The sequence below is a fragment of the Columba livia genome, chromosome 4 (genome assembly GCF_036013475.1).
Source record: "Columba livia isolate bColLiv1 breed racing homer chromosome 4, bColLiv1.pat.W.v2, whole genome shotgun sequence".
NCBI classification, from domain to species: domain Eukaryota; kingdom Metazoa; phylum Chordata; class Aves; order Columbiformes; family Columbidae; genus Columba; species Columba livia.
The window spans coordinates 2,905,755-2,921,515 of record NC_088605.1 but is presented as its reverse complement, the minus strand read 5'-3'; the positions used below and the strand labels follow the sequence as shown (position 1 = coordinate 2,921,515).

Sequence of the window (15,761 nt, the reverse complement as noted above, 5' to 3'; positions counted from 1 at the left end):
CCCACGGAGCGCAAAATTTGGGGGGTGTCACCACCTCCCCCCAGCCAACAACCAGCTCCTGAACAAAAAGCCTTGAGGAATGATGCAAACAGAAGAATTTCACAGATTTCTCCCCCCACCCAGCACCCAAAAGGGGGAGGGAGAAGGATACAACCCCATCCCCTGCATCCCAGCCCTCCCCGCTGCTGCAAAAAAACAAAGCTGGGGGGGAAAGGGGGGAAAACTATGCAAACTGCCGGCAAACACTCATCACACTTATGGTGCGTGTCCCCCCCGCAAGGACTCCTGCTCCTCACCGCATGGTTGGAGGTGAAACACCCGTCGCGCTGCCATGGCCGCCCGGGGTTTTCCTCTCATCCCGTCTTCATCTCCACACTTTTGGCGGGCTTTGTTGTGGTTTCGGGAGGCTATTGTTTATTTATTCGCCCGGCCGAAATAAGAAGGAAAAAAGCCGGCTCGGCTTAAAAAAAGAAATAATAGTTATAATAAATAAAGAACTAAAGTGGCGGTGCGGGCTGGAAGGGGAAGGAGGGAGCGGCGGCACACCCCCGCCTGGGTCCTAGTGCCCGCCCGCCGCGGCCCTCGGGGCACCCCGGCACGGCCCCGGCTCCACTCAAACAACAAAGATTCAAAGCCCCTTTCTCACAAATCTCGCTTCTCCCGTAATATGTGTTGATGTGCAGCACGCTGCCCCATCATTCGGACCAGTTTTCTCTGTCCTTTCAAAACTTCCTCTTAAGTAACCTGGCACAGGCAGGTTTGAGTCAAAAGCAGCCAGTTGGGTTACAAAATAAATCCCCAGGGCGCAGCGATGGACCTCGAGTTTCCTTACAAAACCAAGCAGCAACAACAGCAACAAAGTCTTTAAAAGCAGGTGCAGAGTGATGCTCCCCAACCTGCACTGTTTGCTTTAAGAAAAAAAAAACAGGCAAATTTAAGTTCTTACAGACTTTGTTGTCCCCTTTTTTTTTCCCCTCTGGTGAATTTTCCCCAGCTGCCACTACCTTGTTTGCTCACAACCCAAACAAGCCTTTTTTATTATTATTATTATTATTATTAATTTTCCTCCCTGCTAAATCACTCTCCCCAGAAGGTGCCAACACCAGGAACATTGAACATGAAGCATTTTGGGGAAGCAGCAAATAAAGCTTAACACCCCTCTGCTGAAATAAAAACAAGGTAGCAATTAGACTGGCAACAGGATGTTTGCATCACCCCCAGTCTGTAAACAGTATATCAGGATAAATAGCTATATGACCATAAAGGCTGGACTCTTTTGTTCCTCCATTTCCCAATCCTTTCTTCCTCCAAAAGGTTCTGAGCTGGTGGAGCTGCAGCAAGCAATTGGGGAAATTTGGAAATTAGGGCTGAAGGAGGTTTAAAGAAGACTTAAAAGGTATGTTGGCTTTTGATTGCTACAGATCTTTGTCTCAATGCAACATATCCAGAGTGAACCTTCCCCATCCTCTAAATCAGCAAACCACAACCATTAAAAAACACCTAGAAAAACATTTAGCAGCATTTTAGCTGGAGGTGGGAAATCCCCTGCAAAGATTTGAAGGCTTAAGATACTGTGCAGATCCAGTAAAGCATGAATGTTCTTTTATCCGGTGCTATTTATCACCTAATTTCAAAGAATCAGCATCTGAAAATGGAACATTAGTTAAGTGCCCCCTCTTTCAGCTCACAAGAGAAACCCATTCCCACCCAAAAATCATCATAGAAGAGTAAGGAAATCTGGTTTTAATGCAATTATGCTGGTTTACAAGATGTATGTATTTTTAAAAGTAACCATTCGTGGTTTTGCTGAAGTTCTACTTACATTGCAGAAGCTAATAGTTGTTTTAATGGTTTAAGCTGTACAAATTTAATACATTTAGCTCCTCACACAAGTCGAATACATAGTCGTCCAGTTACATCAGGTGACTGGGAGCCCGGTCTCCCAAGTGGGGACCTTGTCTGCACCTCCTGGAAGAGGCAACCAGGACATGCCTATGGGAACACATACAAAAGCCTACAGGGACAACTTTGCAGGGTTGTATTTCATACAAGTCTCCTACACAGGTTTGTAGACCTGTTTCAAGACCTACACCCCATGGGCGCACAGATAGTGGTGGAAAACTGGGCCCCATATTAATTTCCTTTTGTACAAACCCAACCATATTTCCTTACGATGATGACAAATTATTATAGCAATAGGTGTCCCTTGCTAGAAATATTAGCCCCACCACCAGTATAGCTTTTGGAAAGGTATCAATTTATCCGATATGATGCCAGGCACCAAAGAAGGTATCAGATACCTTTTGTCTGGCGCTATCTGGTCTACCCCAGTGTCTCCAGACCCACTTTTTGCCAGCGGTCTCCACTGACCCAGCTCAGCACGGTCACCCAGAGGGAGCTGGATCCAAGGAGCAGCAGTTCCACCCTACCCTGAGCCCTTCAGCTTCTGAGGAGCCTCATCTGAGCATTTCCCTCCAGCAGGTTTTAACTTTATGCACGAAGACAAACTCCCTTCAAGGCAGATGCTCATTACCCTCTCTTAGCAAGTTATTTCTTCTTGACTGTCTGACTGGTATGAGGTAGTTCTTTGTATCTAGCGCTGGTTTGGGAATCCGGTGGGATTTCTCCTTGACTTCACAACCAGGTCACACAGGACCTGCTCGCCTGGTCCAGCAGGATCAGCCATGTATCCCAGCAGAAGATACTTGGGTTTCCTCCAAGCCGTGGACAGATACCAGGTACATTTGCTTTTTAGTAGGACAATTTTGCCAAGACCATGATCTTTCTGATGGGCTAGCGCTGCAGACTGCAAGAATTTGGAAGGCAGAAAGCAACACTAGGTGGACCCAAGCATTGCAGAGAAACTCTTACCCAACGCTCGTGCATGCAGTACTGCTGGGATTCCCTGTGACACAGCCAAGGCTTTAAACAAGAGCCAAGAAGCTGCTCATGGAATCAACAAAAAAAATCAAGCACTACCATACCTGCAGTCATAGTTCATTTATTCTGTTTTAATCATGCTCTGAACTTGTTAAATCCCCTCCTGTCTCCTGATGCTTTAACTGCGAGTCAAGTCAAGTGGAACCTTTGCTTCCCAACCGCATCTCCTGCTCTGTGCAGCTGCAGCAGCCCAGCCCTGCAGGACACTGCAATAAATGCTGCAGCACGGCAGAGGGAGCACAGTGTCCTGCTGGGAACCCCCCCCGAGGGGAACCACCAGTTAACAGCTACTTTTCTTGGAGTTTTTGTCATTTGGAAGGGTTTTAAAGTGTTTATCCCACCACTTGTAGCTCTTGGGTCTCAGCTGTGGAGCTGAATCCTCCAGGTGTCAACCACAGTACTGAGGATCCCAGTTCATGATAGACTTCTGAACTGGTCCTGCAGAGACCCAGGCTGGTTTGGAGCACTAAATGTGCTTTCAACAGTCACAGAAATTCAGTATTATAGGCCAAGGTAATAGTGGCCTCACAATTTGAGCAGCTGCAACCTGAAGATTGAGACACTGGGGTGAGTTTAGCAACTGTCCCCCCCCCTTTTTTTTTTGGTGCCTGTCCTCCAGCCCACTGAGAAAGCACAAATACATACCAGACAGAACAGTATGAGAGCCTCAAGTTACCCTTCAAGAGTCAAATCTTTGAGGGTTCCCCCCACCTGAGAAAAATAGGAGAGAATACTGCAGAAAAATAGTCACAAATTTCCAAGAGAAGGCACAACACCAGTCCCTTTAGCACAGGGGGATCCAAGGAATTTAAGAGGCAGCAGCACAAGGAGCTGATGCAGAATCCTGATGCTTTAAGGCAAAAAGACATAACACTGCTGCTTCTCCTTGCTCATGTTCACAACTAAGGGGATGGCCAGTAGGAAAAACTAGTTACATCTGATTAAGAGGTACATAAATACTCATTCATTTGTCTCCCTCCTGTAGACTTCTTTTTTCCTATGGCTTACTACAGCTCTTAAAGCACCACTGGCTCTCTCCTCCAGCTGCTTGGAGCTCCACAGGGCCAGCACTGACCGAGGCTGGTGCTGCTGGGAAGGTCCTTTAGATGTAGATTGCACCCAGATGGTGATTTCCCCCTGGCACTGGTAGGAGTGGGGGAAAGCAGCCAGTTTCTCCAGTGTGCTCTGCCAAACCTACAGGCAGAAACTCCCTGGCAAAAGTCACAGCAGCATGCAGGTTTTATTAGGCCAGGACTAGTCAGCCAGCTTACATTACCACCAACTAGGACAGAGATGCAAGCAGGACTGAGTGCTCAAACACAGTAACTGTTCTTACTCTAAACACAGCCCCCTCCCCATGTTTTTACCTCATCCCCCAGAGGTATTTGAAGGTTTCTTCAAGCATATAAGGGGAGCAGTTCTCACCCAACCGTTGCCTTCTTGGAAAGGAGCTGAATGCCACAGGAGGGGACTGCAGCTTGGAGAGGATCACAGAACAGTTGGGTTGGAGAGACCTTCCCAGCTCCCCCAGTGCCACCCCTGCCATGAGCAGGGACATCTTCAGCAGCTCAGGTTGCTCAGAGCCCCGTCCAGCCTGGCCTGGGATGTCTCCAGGGATGGTTCATCCACCACCTCTCTGCCCAACCTGGGCCAGGCTCTCACCACCCTCAGGGCAAGAATTTCCTGAATCTTCCTCCTTTAGCTTAAAACCATTATCTCTTGTCTTATCACAACAGACCCTGCTAAAAAGTCTGATCCCACCTTTCTTTACAGACACCCCTAGGATCTGACTGCAAAGTCCCTGCTCTAGCACTCCTAAGGAGCACACATCTAGGGCAGGGAATAGCATCAGGAATAAACCTTTTCCTCTTTGAAGGAGTTTTCAATGTATGCCACACCTTTACAGAAGCAGCAGGAATAAGGATCCCCTAACAAAACCTGGGCATCCTGACTGGAAGGTCTTGTGAAGTGTGAAGTTCCCACTTGCCAGCAGAGCAGGAACCAGCACAGCTGGACATCCACAATACTAAGCTGTGGTTCACAGAATCCCAGACTGGTTGGGGTTAAAGAGACCTCTGGAGATCATCCAGTCCAACCCACTTGCTAACACAGGTTCAGCAGAGCAGATTACAACATCTGGTTCATGTGATGGACACCAATGCTGCCAGAGCTTTTGTCTCCTGACTGTGTTGGTTAGCAGGGACTGAATTAACCTTGTTCACCTTCTATGAGGCCTCAAGGGCCAAAATATTAACTGTGGACTACCTGGAAACTGCCTAGACCACAAGGCAAGAAAACCATTCCCTTCCCATGTGTCTAAGAACAGAGGATGCTCAGGCCTTCCCCTCAGTAAGGGTTAAAGAGTTGTTCCTCATCCAGCCGTCTCTTTTCACAAAGTATTTCACAAGCAACACTTAAGATCAGGCAGTCAGACTGGTCCAGCTCACACTTTACTGGAGAGACAGAGTCACAACACACTAAGACAAGACTTGGTCAGACTTAAGTGCCCAGTAGCTGGGCTTATCTTAGAATCATAGAATGTCCTGCGTTAGAAGAGATGCACAAGGCTCATCGAGTCCAACTCCTGTCCCTGCACAGGACACCCCACAGGTCACCCCGTGTGTCTGAGGATGATGTCCAGTCTCTTCTTGAACACTGTCAGGTTGGGGCTGTGACACCTCCCTGGGGAGCCTGTTCAGCGTCCAGCACCCTCTGGGTGAAGAACCTTCTCCTAATGATCTTGGAAACAAAGGGAGCAAGAAGAACATTTGGTAGCCTGCTAAAAAGTTTAGTTAGCAGAAGATTTGTCTTGACACCCCTCCAGGCTGCGACCAGTGAACTGTAAGTCTGACATGGACTTGTGGCCACTGAAAGCTTCCACCAGAGAGCACAGCCCCATGCACTCACCTTGGCTGACTGATTAAAACACCTTGTACAGTACAGAACATCTCAGGGACTCTGAGGCTCCCTGCAAGATCCACATGGAAAGCAGAAGAGAAAGATTTCCCCAGGCAAGTGACAACACAAAGCCTAATCTAATCCAGACCTTGGAGTCCTACAGCACACCAAATGCCATCTCAAGTCTTTCCATCTTTTGTAGGAAAGCAGAGGTGCAGCACAGCTTAGTAGGGGAGGTGAACTAAAGAACAAGGGGAGGTAAAGTAGATAGAGCAGCTCAGGAGGGGAACAACAGTATGTGGACTTCGTTGTTCTTACAGCTCTGGTCTGTCTCCAGGCTCCTGAGGACGCTCTGAGGGAAAGACTTGAACCATAATTTGAAGGAATATTACTCATTGTTACCTTGGTATAAAGGAAAAAGTTACTTTTAAGTGAGTGTTGCTTTGAAATCCATCTCCTGAGAAGGAACTTAGGCTCTAGCCTGCCACTAACACTGAGTATCAGCTTACCTTCCCAAAATAATTAAACAGGATGTCTCCATGGAGCTCAAAGCACATCTCCATTTCATGTCTCATTAACAACAGGATACAGTATCTCCATGTGTATCACTGCTCCCTAGACCCTATAGCAGCAGTCAGCCAAGGACCAGAGAGCCAAGGCTCCATCTCTCCCTGCCAGCACGTTCCTCAGAATCAACACAAAATCATAGAATAGCTTGGGTTGAAGGCACCTTCAAAGATCATCCATGAGCAGGGACATCTTCACCAGCTCAGGTTGCTCAGAGCCCCGTCCAGCCTGGCCTGGGATGTCTCCAGGGATGGTTCATCCACCACCTCTCTGGCCAACCTGGGCCAGGCTCTCACCACAAACATCTCTCCCTCATGTCTGGCCTCAGTCTCCCCTCCTTCACTTTAAAACCAACACCCCTTGTCCTATCACAACAGGCTCTGCTAAAAAGTCTGTCCCCATCTTTCTTTTTGGCCGCTTTTAAGTCCAGAAAAGCCACAATAAGGTCTCCCCAGAGCTTCTCTTCTCCAACTGAACACCCCAACTCTCTCAGCCTGTCCCACAGCAGAGCTGTTCCAGCCTCGGGTCATTTCTGTGGCTCCTCTGGCCCCACTCAGCAGGTCCATGCATGTCCTCTGCTGAGGGCTCACATCTTATTGTCGTGGGACACAACATATACTTGTGCAGCAGGATTACCGAGACCCAGCCATGCCACTGATGTCACCTAAGAAGTGACATTCAGCAAGAGATGGTTTTCCTTTGCTTTGGTTTCTATGTAGGTAAGACCACAGAATCACACAAAACATTGGAAAAGCCTACCCTTAAATGGTGTTCCAGCCCTACAATGTCCTCCTATCCTAATGAGGAGGTCTCAGGCAGAGATAAATAAACAATAGATTTGCATAGAGCAGCAGATGAATAGCTGACTTCAGCCTCAGTTTAGCCTCAGAGCATTAAGAAACTGTTGATTCCAGTTGAGAACACACTTGCCAGCCTGTTTTTATGCAAGAGTACAATTTAAAGAAAAAAAAACCCTCAGTAAATAGTCCAGCCACTGGCAACCCAGGCTCTCTTCTGTAGTTAGCAGTGACCAAACAATGTGAATATTTTCACTGCTGCTGGAGGCAACATACTGGTGATAAGGAGTTTAGCATGGCAGTTATTTAGTTATTTTCAGAACACCAATGGATTTAGAAATAAATGATGGTCCTTACTCAAGACTCAGCTGAACGTGTTATGAAGCTCAGAGAACAGACTAGAGCGGCAGATCCAGATGATGTCATGTAATAGAGCAATAAAGAATTACACAACTGAGGGCAACAGATAAAAAACAGGAACACTCAGCAACATCTAAAGATGTAATAAGGAATAGCCTTCAATCTTAGCTACACACACTTGCAAAGCCCCTTGCCTAACACATCAGTTAGATCACGCCACATCCATGGGATGTAAATATTTACCCGAAACCTTTGTGACCAAGAAGAGGAGGGCACCAGGCACCAGCGCAGTTTCACGCCATGCAAAACCACACAGGAGAACGAGCCTGAAGACCAACATTTTCCAGGCGAAGGGTAGTTTTTAATCCAACTCAGCAGCAGGTTCATGAAGACTTGCAGTACAACGAGACTGGTAGTCAGGAGCGACTGTAACGGCTTCCAGATGAGCTAAAAACCCCAATTTTGACACCAAAAGTGATCATATGCAGTGATGCGGTTGTGAAGATTCTTCACACTTTGGGATGACAACTTTCATCTCACTGAGTAGATACAATTGCTGGCAGCAAATACACAAGAGCAACAACAAAAAAAGCCTCAAGTTCCACAACAAGCTTCAAAGCCCTATAACATTTTGCTTGCTGCTAAAACATTCACAGATTGTTATGCTTGTTTAACATTGAGTTGCATTAAAAGCCTCTTGCTTTTCTCCCTTTGAAGTGCCATCCTCCCCCAGTGATGGGACAGTTGGGTACAAGTAGCAGGGTTTTCCAAGTGAAGTTATCATAACTTGACACCTCTAGTTTTGACACTGAGTAGACTGGGATCAAAACTGGATATTGGGTGAAAGGATGTGGTAGTGGAGGTGTTTTAAGAAACATGCCAAGTCCAAGTAGCCAGCAAAGAGTTTGAGCCAAGTGTGGGAACAGCAGCATCCCTGTTCAGGTCCTCCTGGAGTGGGGACATCATTGTCCTCTGCGAAGAATTCACTGGGACCAAGGGCAGAAAGTGTCCATGTACCCATGGGTGAGCACATCTGCTCAGCTTTGAGACCATCGCTTCAAAGGAACATCAGTTTTAAGGAGACACCTGCCCTCTGAAGCCAATAAAATAACAGTAAAAGCTAATGCAGAACCACAACTCAGTGTAATAATACTCTGGAGATTGTCTCATCAATTAGAAATGGAATGCGGATCATATAATAGTTTGGGTTGGAAGTAACCTTCAAAGGTCATCTAGTCTGACCCCCATTGGACTAGTATGTGCCAGTACCTGGACACCCTAGGGACTGGAGGACCTCTTGGCCAGCCAGACACAGAAGTTTATGGTGAGCTGAAGGACCCACCAACAATAAAGCTATGTTATAACTAAGCTTTGAAGTAGATGCTCAGATGAAGCCAAGTTAATTGATGAGTTTAGTCTCATCTCTGGCCAGACCAATTCACAGGTTCACCTCCCCAACATCAGCACAAACACAACTTGCAGGTTGTGATAAGGAAGCAACAAGGAGATTTGTTTCCCCACTATTAAGTAGAAGCCCTTAGTAGTTATCAACACACCTCAAACAGCACAGACAGGACAAAACCCTCTTAACAGCTGTTTCAGGTTGGTTGGGGACACTAAGGGACAGGTATAGAGGTGTCTAGTTTGCAGTTCCCTACCCTTACAAGGGAACTGGGGCACAAAATTTGGTCATTTACAGATCTAAGGTGGTGTTCACCACCTTTCTTGGTAAGAAATGTGCTAGCACAGAGCAGCCAGTCAGCTTTTACCTCCTTAAAAACAAACAAAAAACCTTGACAAAACAAAACCACACAAAAAAGCCACAAAAAACCTCAACTACAACTCCCCCACCCCCAAACACCATATACAAAAAAACCCCAAAAACAAAAGCACACACACACACAAAAAAAAAAAAATCACTCAAGTTATAGTTATTAAAGTTTTCCATCCTATTTCAGCCCTACAAATACGGGATAGAAATTGTCCCATTTACAGGTGAGCCCTTCCAAGCTAATTAGAGCATGAAAGCAGTAACTGGGAATGCACATACTGAAGCACAGACCATTAAAATAGCATTCTCATTAATCAAAAACTTAATTGACTGCTTGCTGATCAGTAGCATAATAGCCTCCAGGAGCCACCGCCTGAAGGAACAGCCCCAGTTCTGCCTCATTTCTACACACAGGTAGGTGATGTTGTTGCTGAGGGACCATTGCTCACCATGGTTCAGGATGCTGGTACACAGACCTCGATCACTCCAGCAAAAACACCAGCAGCACCTCCCAACAGCAAAGTCAAGATTAGGTAATCCACCTCCCAGACAAGGAGAAAGATCTACAGTCCCTACTGTCAAATTAAACAAAACCAAGCTCTTTTGATGTTAAAAGCCCAGCTGACTCAAGTGTACAAGCTATTAGATAGCACTTGTTCCTTAAAACTAGTTTGGAGCAGTAGCATTCCCACTCCCTGGGAAACTGGGTAAATAAAACCCTTGATGACATTATGAAGCAGCTCAGCACCCATATAATTATATTTTTACATTAAACACCGTAGAAAAATCAATGCCACAAAGGGCTTATCTGCCTTATCTCCTTCTGTCAATACTGAGAAAGTACAAGGCCAAGCAGGAAAGAGTCTGAAAGTATTACAAATAGCTCTCTTTCTTAATCAAGCACACACTTGCATTTTTATTTCTGTTGGTTAATGCAGATAGTCATGCTTTGAAGTTCTATCTTAGGTGTAGGTGAGTTAATTCAAAGCTCAAAGTCTTCCATTCTTAGGTCCACCATTCCACCATGAGCTATCCATAACATGTCTTGGACCAGCCAGTCTTCATTCAACCCAGGGCTTTCCCGAATATTAAACAAGGCTAAGCCCACTTTCAGAAGAGACTTCCTGCAGGAGCTTAGCAGACCTGCAGACAAACGGATCTACATAACTATGTTGGGCCAAATCCATCTGGACCTTCCACCACCTCACCAGTCATTCCCTTTCCCCTTTAAATCCAGCCACACACCTCCAATTTTCCATGGGAGGGAAGAAAGAATAAACAGATGGACAAGCCATTATTGAGATAGAGTATTTCGAGTTGGAAGGGACCTGCCACAGTCATCCAAGTCCAACTCTGGTATCATTAAGCCTGCTTTCTGCAACCTTTTGCAATAGGGAGGAACTGTTTCAGCATGATCTGGAGACTTTGAGTTTTCTTTTCAGTCTTTGCACAACAGAAGGTGAAAATTAAATAACAAGCTTAAAAAAGTCACCTGCCAGTCTACAAAGGGTTCAAGAAGAAACCTTTCCATGAACACTTCCAGGTGGACTGTAAGCTTCCCACATTTCACAGCTCCTGTTTTGCTGCTTACATTTGCCTCATCCATACCCATAATCAAGCATATTAGCATTAATAATCAGTGTTTTAATAATTCAGCTCCATTCTTGGCACAAAGCATCGGGCAAGTAGGTTTAAAGCCTGCAGTTGGAATAGCTATCGCTCGCTCCAGCATTGTTGACAGAGCTGAACAGGATCCTGAGAGCAAACAAGAGAATGATCACAGTTTCTCAGAAGTCCAACCTGTGAGGAAAGCAGTTGTAGATGGGCTTTGAGACAGGGGAGTTGAAACAACACAACCAAACAAGGTAATCTTGAAGACTTCTCTGCTAGTCAGCCAACAATTAAACCAGTTAGACTGCAGCCTAGTCATCTTCTCCCAGGAGAGTATTATTCCTGCGCAAACTGGAAAAACCCAAAGCTTGCAGTACAGCAAACAAGTTTTATTTATATATGTATATATAGAGAGAGTTGAAGAAAAGCAAGTGGTTCTTATCTCCAAATTCAGTCTTACCATCAGTTCTGCGCCAGAAGAATAAATGATTCCTTCACCAGAAATAACCCTACATGTAAAGGGACACAATGTATTCATGTAGAATTTATTTGTCATGTAGGATTCATTTCCGAAACATTGCAACCTCACACAACTACCCTGTTTCCCCAAAAATAAGACAGAGTTTATATTAAATTTTGCTCCCACACTTATTACTTTTTTACATATATAGCTGCTTGGACACAATTTGACTTTTTAAATTAACTGTAACTAGGGCTTATTTTTGGGGTAGGGCTTATTTCAAGCATCCTCAAAAATCATGATAGGGCTTATTTTCAGGGTAGGTCTTATTCTCAGGGAAACAGGTTGTAACTGTGCACAAACAACCATAAGCTCTTTGGTAAGAGATTTTCTTCCCTAGGCAAGAGTTTGCAACCCATCCAGATAGTTTCAACTCCTACAGATGGGAATGGACGCACTTGGCCTCGGTTCACAACACCAAACCTGCAAAACATCAACAACTACAACATGTTTCTGAGACTCCACCACTTGAATTTGATTTATATTTTAGGTAGCCCATCCTTTTTTTCTCATGCTCCGCTTGAGGTTGCAGAATTATACAAAATGCCTCAAAGTACTGTTGTTAGCAGGGCTCTTACCCCAGGAAGAAGTCTTATGCATCAAACTGGCAAACACCAAGCTTGACTTGCCAGTTTGAGGGCTGCATTGAGAATTGTTCACCATGACAGCCTTGTATACACCAAGCTGCAGATCCTGTTCTGCAGGCAGCTGGGATTACAACATCAATCTCCTTGTCCTTCAGTCCTAGACTTTTGGGTGTCCTAGGTGAAGATAAGGACCAGACTTCAAAAAGCCACCTACAGAAAGGCTGGCATGCTGTCATGCATTCGGATGGTTTCCTCATGCAGACAGACTGGCTCCTGGCTAGGAATCTTGAGGAAGTAGGTAGAAAGAGACTGAAATTAAAGCAGAGAGTGACTTGACAGTGATTTCCTTCTCTGGGCAGCTCCCACATGCCCTGCCCTTTCACCAGCCTTCCAGTGAACCAAGTCATGAAGTCCTAGCATGTGGCAAGAAATTACACCCAAAAAAACAAGTAAAACACATCAGGAGCACAACTTCAACATAACATTACATCCTTTTTATTTTCAACCCCTCTTTTGGATGGTTGAAATCCCCCCACAAGAGTTCAACTTGTTTGAACTATCCACAAAGATGGGTTTGTAGAACCCATTTCAACTCTCTCAGCACCAGAGCAGCCAAAACTAGAGTTTCACTGGTTTAACACCCACTACAGAACAACTGTTTGGCCTCTACATGAAATAAAATGTTCTTGATAGTCTAAAGGTTTCACTCATTACTCCAATGAAAAAAACACTGAGAAAAATCACATATCTTGAATCTTCTGAAAACCTCTAGTGTCAGAGAAACTCCAGGCTGACACGAAGGCAGCTAGATTCAACTCAGACTGTCCCGCAATTGCTATTCCCGCAAGAGAATATTCTTACACCCTGGTAAACTGGACAGCATTTTGATATTGTGAACATTTCAGTTGAGAGCTAGAAACAACTCCTCTATTCACATAATTTTCTTTCCCCAAGACAGTGCCAGCCTCGGATAATTCTGCCTGTAAACACTGAGATCTTGAACTTGAGACCTGCTGGGAGCCAGAGAAGTAGCGAGAATTGGGGTCACAGAGTTGACATCATTAAACCAACTAATGCACAATGCTGCTGAGCAAAGGATGCCCTTAAATAATCAAGTTTGCTGTAACTCCATACTGTCCTAAGCTTTAGGAAAGGTCCAATGACGCCTTCCCGGAGCAACCCTCCTGCAGAGCAGCCAGAGGTTGACCTTCCATCCCCTTCCAGATACCAAACACTCTGATCACAAAAGATACCTTGTTAAAAATGAACAAAACCAACAGTAAATTCCTACAAGGATATTTACTTTTATACACAAACATACCAAGCTAGCACTGCTCTTCCCTAAACAATGCAAAAATGTTTGGGTAGGAGCTGCATTGCATATACTTAATCTCCTTGGTCACACTTTTTTCAAGATGTTTGTCCATCTCTCCTCACTCAGGTTATGGTTGATGTGAACATTATTCCTTTAAGTCTTTCTTTTGCTGTCAGATGAAGCTACCAACAGGCTGCACTGCTGCCAGCTGGCAGGGACAGAAGGGAGCAAATCAAGGCAGCATTTGAAGGAAGCAACCCAGGCAGAGCTCTGTTTTCAGCCTGAAGATACAAAGCAGATACCCACGGTGCATTTGAATAGAGGGCTTGCGTGCTGTTGCAAGTATTTTATTGAATATATACTGCAAACACCACAGCAGTTTACTGTCAGCCATCTTCTGTTGACATGTGCTACAAGACTCCCCTGTAGTCTAGTTGGGCTATTTTGATGATTACCTGAACTATCACAGTCAAAATACTTCTCTGTACTCTGCAGCAATGCTATGGGCATTACTAAGTATTGAGAGCCAGTTGTTGTCGTGTTGGTTGAGCAATGTAACCTCCCCAGGACTTTTGTCACCTCCTCAGGATACAGACATTCAGTGCTCAGACTGGCATGAAGATATCTATCATGGTCCACACTGATAAATTAAGTTCTCTTGTTAGTTTGAGCAAGAAATCTTCAGTGAAGGTTTGACCCAAGCTTGCTCCCCAGCTTTGTGTATCTTCACCACAAGCAATTCTCCACGGGCAACCTGGTTAGACATCACGTCTCTGGTTTCGGTCCCCCAGCAGCAGGCTGAAGAAGCAATTTGTGTCTTCACCAGAGAAAAGGCTGGTTCTGTCTCAACATCAAAACCAACTCAGCTTTCAAGCTCAGTCCTAAAGTAAGGTAAATGAGATCTGACAGCCCTAGAGATGCTCAAAGCCTTGTCAAAGTCTTATCCATATTGCCCAAGGCACGTGGTCCAGCTCAGAACAGTTTAGCACAATTTGCAGGCGATTTCAGTCTATATTGAACTTATCGCTGCCTAGATCTCGTGTGGGTCAAGTCACCGGACTGCTTTCAACCTCACTCATGAAAAAGGTTGAAATCACTAACGAGCAGTGTCCCAATCCCACAGAGCATACTCAGGCACTGAGAGCACCATCCTGGCCAGATTCAAAGTTATTATCTGACTTTCTGAAAGACTAAGAGGTTCACCTGGTGCATTTCCTCTGTAATAAGGGTTGTGAGCATCATCAAGCAATAGAAACTATGAGGAAAGGCTTTAGCAATTCCTCTGAAAAACATTAGGAACAGCTTAGTAAGAACTGGGGAAGAGAGCAGGATGCAGACAGCTGAAAACACAACCCACCTGCTTACAACATCAACACAGAGCAAGTGTTTCTGGCCACACTTCCCACACAAAAATCCCATTAAGGTTTTGGTTCTGCAGAGAAAGCTAAAGCCTGGAGCACTGTTGCTATCAGTACATTACCTTTGAACAGGATGGGAATTGCTGATAGTGGTGGGGTGGAAAAGAAGAGCATCTCAAGAGCTTAAGAACAGCTCCTTCCACTGATCTACAAAATCTCCATCTAGTCTAGTGTCCTGGATTGGATAACAGCTACCAACAAATACCTAGAAGAGAGTGCTCTCACCAGCCCAGCCTATGGGGAAGTCTCCTAAGGTGTTCAACAAGCCTGGATTCCAAGGATTTCGAGTTAGAGATGGGTCTCTGCATTTTACAACCTGAAACACATGTCTGTACTCACTCATTCTCACTCATTTTTTGAGGTCATCTGCATTTCAGCATCTCCAAACTCCTGCAGCAGGGAGCTCCACAGCTTCACATGCTGTCATAAGAACAGTTTCCTTCTGCTAGTCTTTTAAGCCATAAAAGCCCTGGATAACGTACCTTAATTTCCCACTTTTGTCAACACTCTTCACTATTCCCTTGTGACATTTCCCAGGTTGGAGATATTCTCATTTTTGTTATATCTTCTACAGAAGCTATTATATTTCGACCTTGGTCCTCACTATTGCCTTTCCAACTCTCCAGTGTAAGCCAGAAACGTCTCACTGAACTCCCAGATAACCAATAATTCCTAAATCAAAGAATGATCAAATCATAGAGAGTCATTCAGATCTTCAGCAACACAAACAGAATTAGTGGAAGCCTGGAGGAATACAACTTTGACAGACTATTTTAGGTAGGTTAAGCAAATTTGGCTCAGTAACACAAGCTTATGTTCTACTTCCCTCCGTGAATTATGCCCCAGTAATGACACTAGAATCCAGTTTAATGATGATAGAGTTGATTAACAGGGCAAGAGAGAGCATCACAGAACCAGTCAGGAAAAACACTGGACAATTATTTATCCTCTAACAGAACACTTGCTGCCAACATTAA

The 15,761-nt window shown here is 45.0% G+C and overlaps 1 protein-coding gene across 4 annotated transcripts in view; it reads right to left on the bottom strand.

Moving 5' to 3' along the window:
- Positions 1–15,761, bottom strand: part of SLC4A11 (solute carrier family 4 member 11) — a 127,348-nt gene that overhangs the window by 100,618 nt on the left and 10,969 nt on the right. For 2 of the 4 annotated variants that reach the window (XM_065060202.1, XM_065060204.1), the window contains exon 1: positions 297–537. The exons of 1 other annotated variant lie outside the window; for it this stretch is intronic. In XM_065060202.1, coding sequence (XP_064916274.1) covers positions 297–357 — 61 coding nt within the window. In that variant the 5' untranslated portion in view covers positions 358–537. Of the gene's footprint in view, positions 1–296; positions 552–15,761 lie in introns of those variants that run through there. One more of the 4 variants, XM_021292862.2, reaches the window with a different exon arrangement.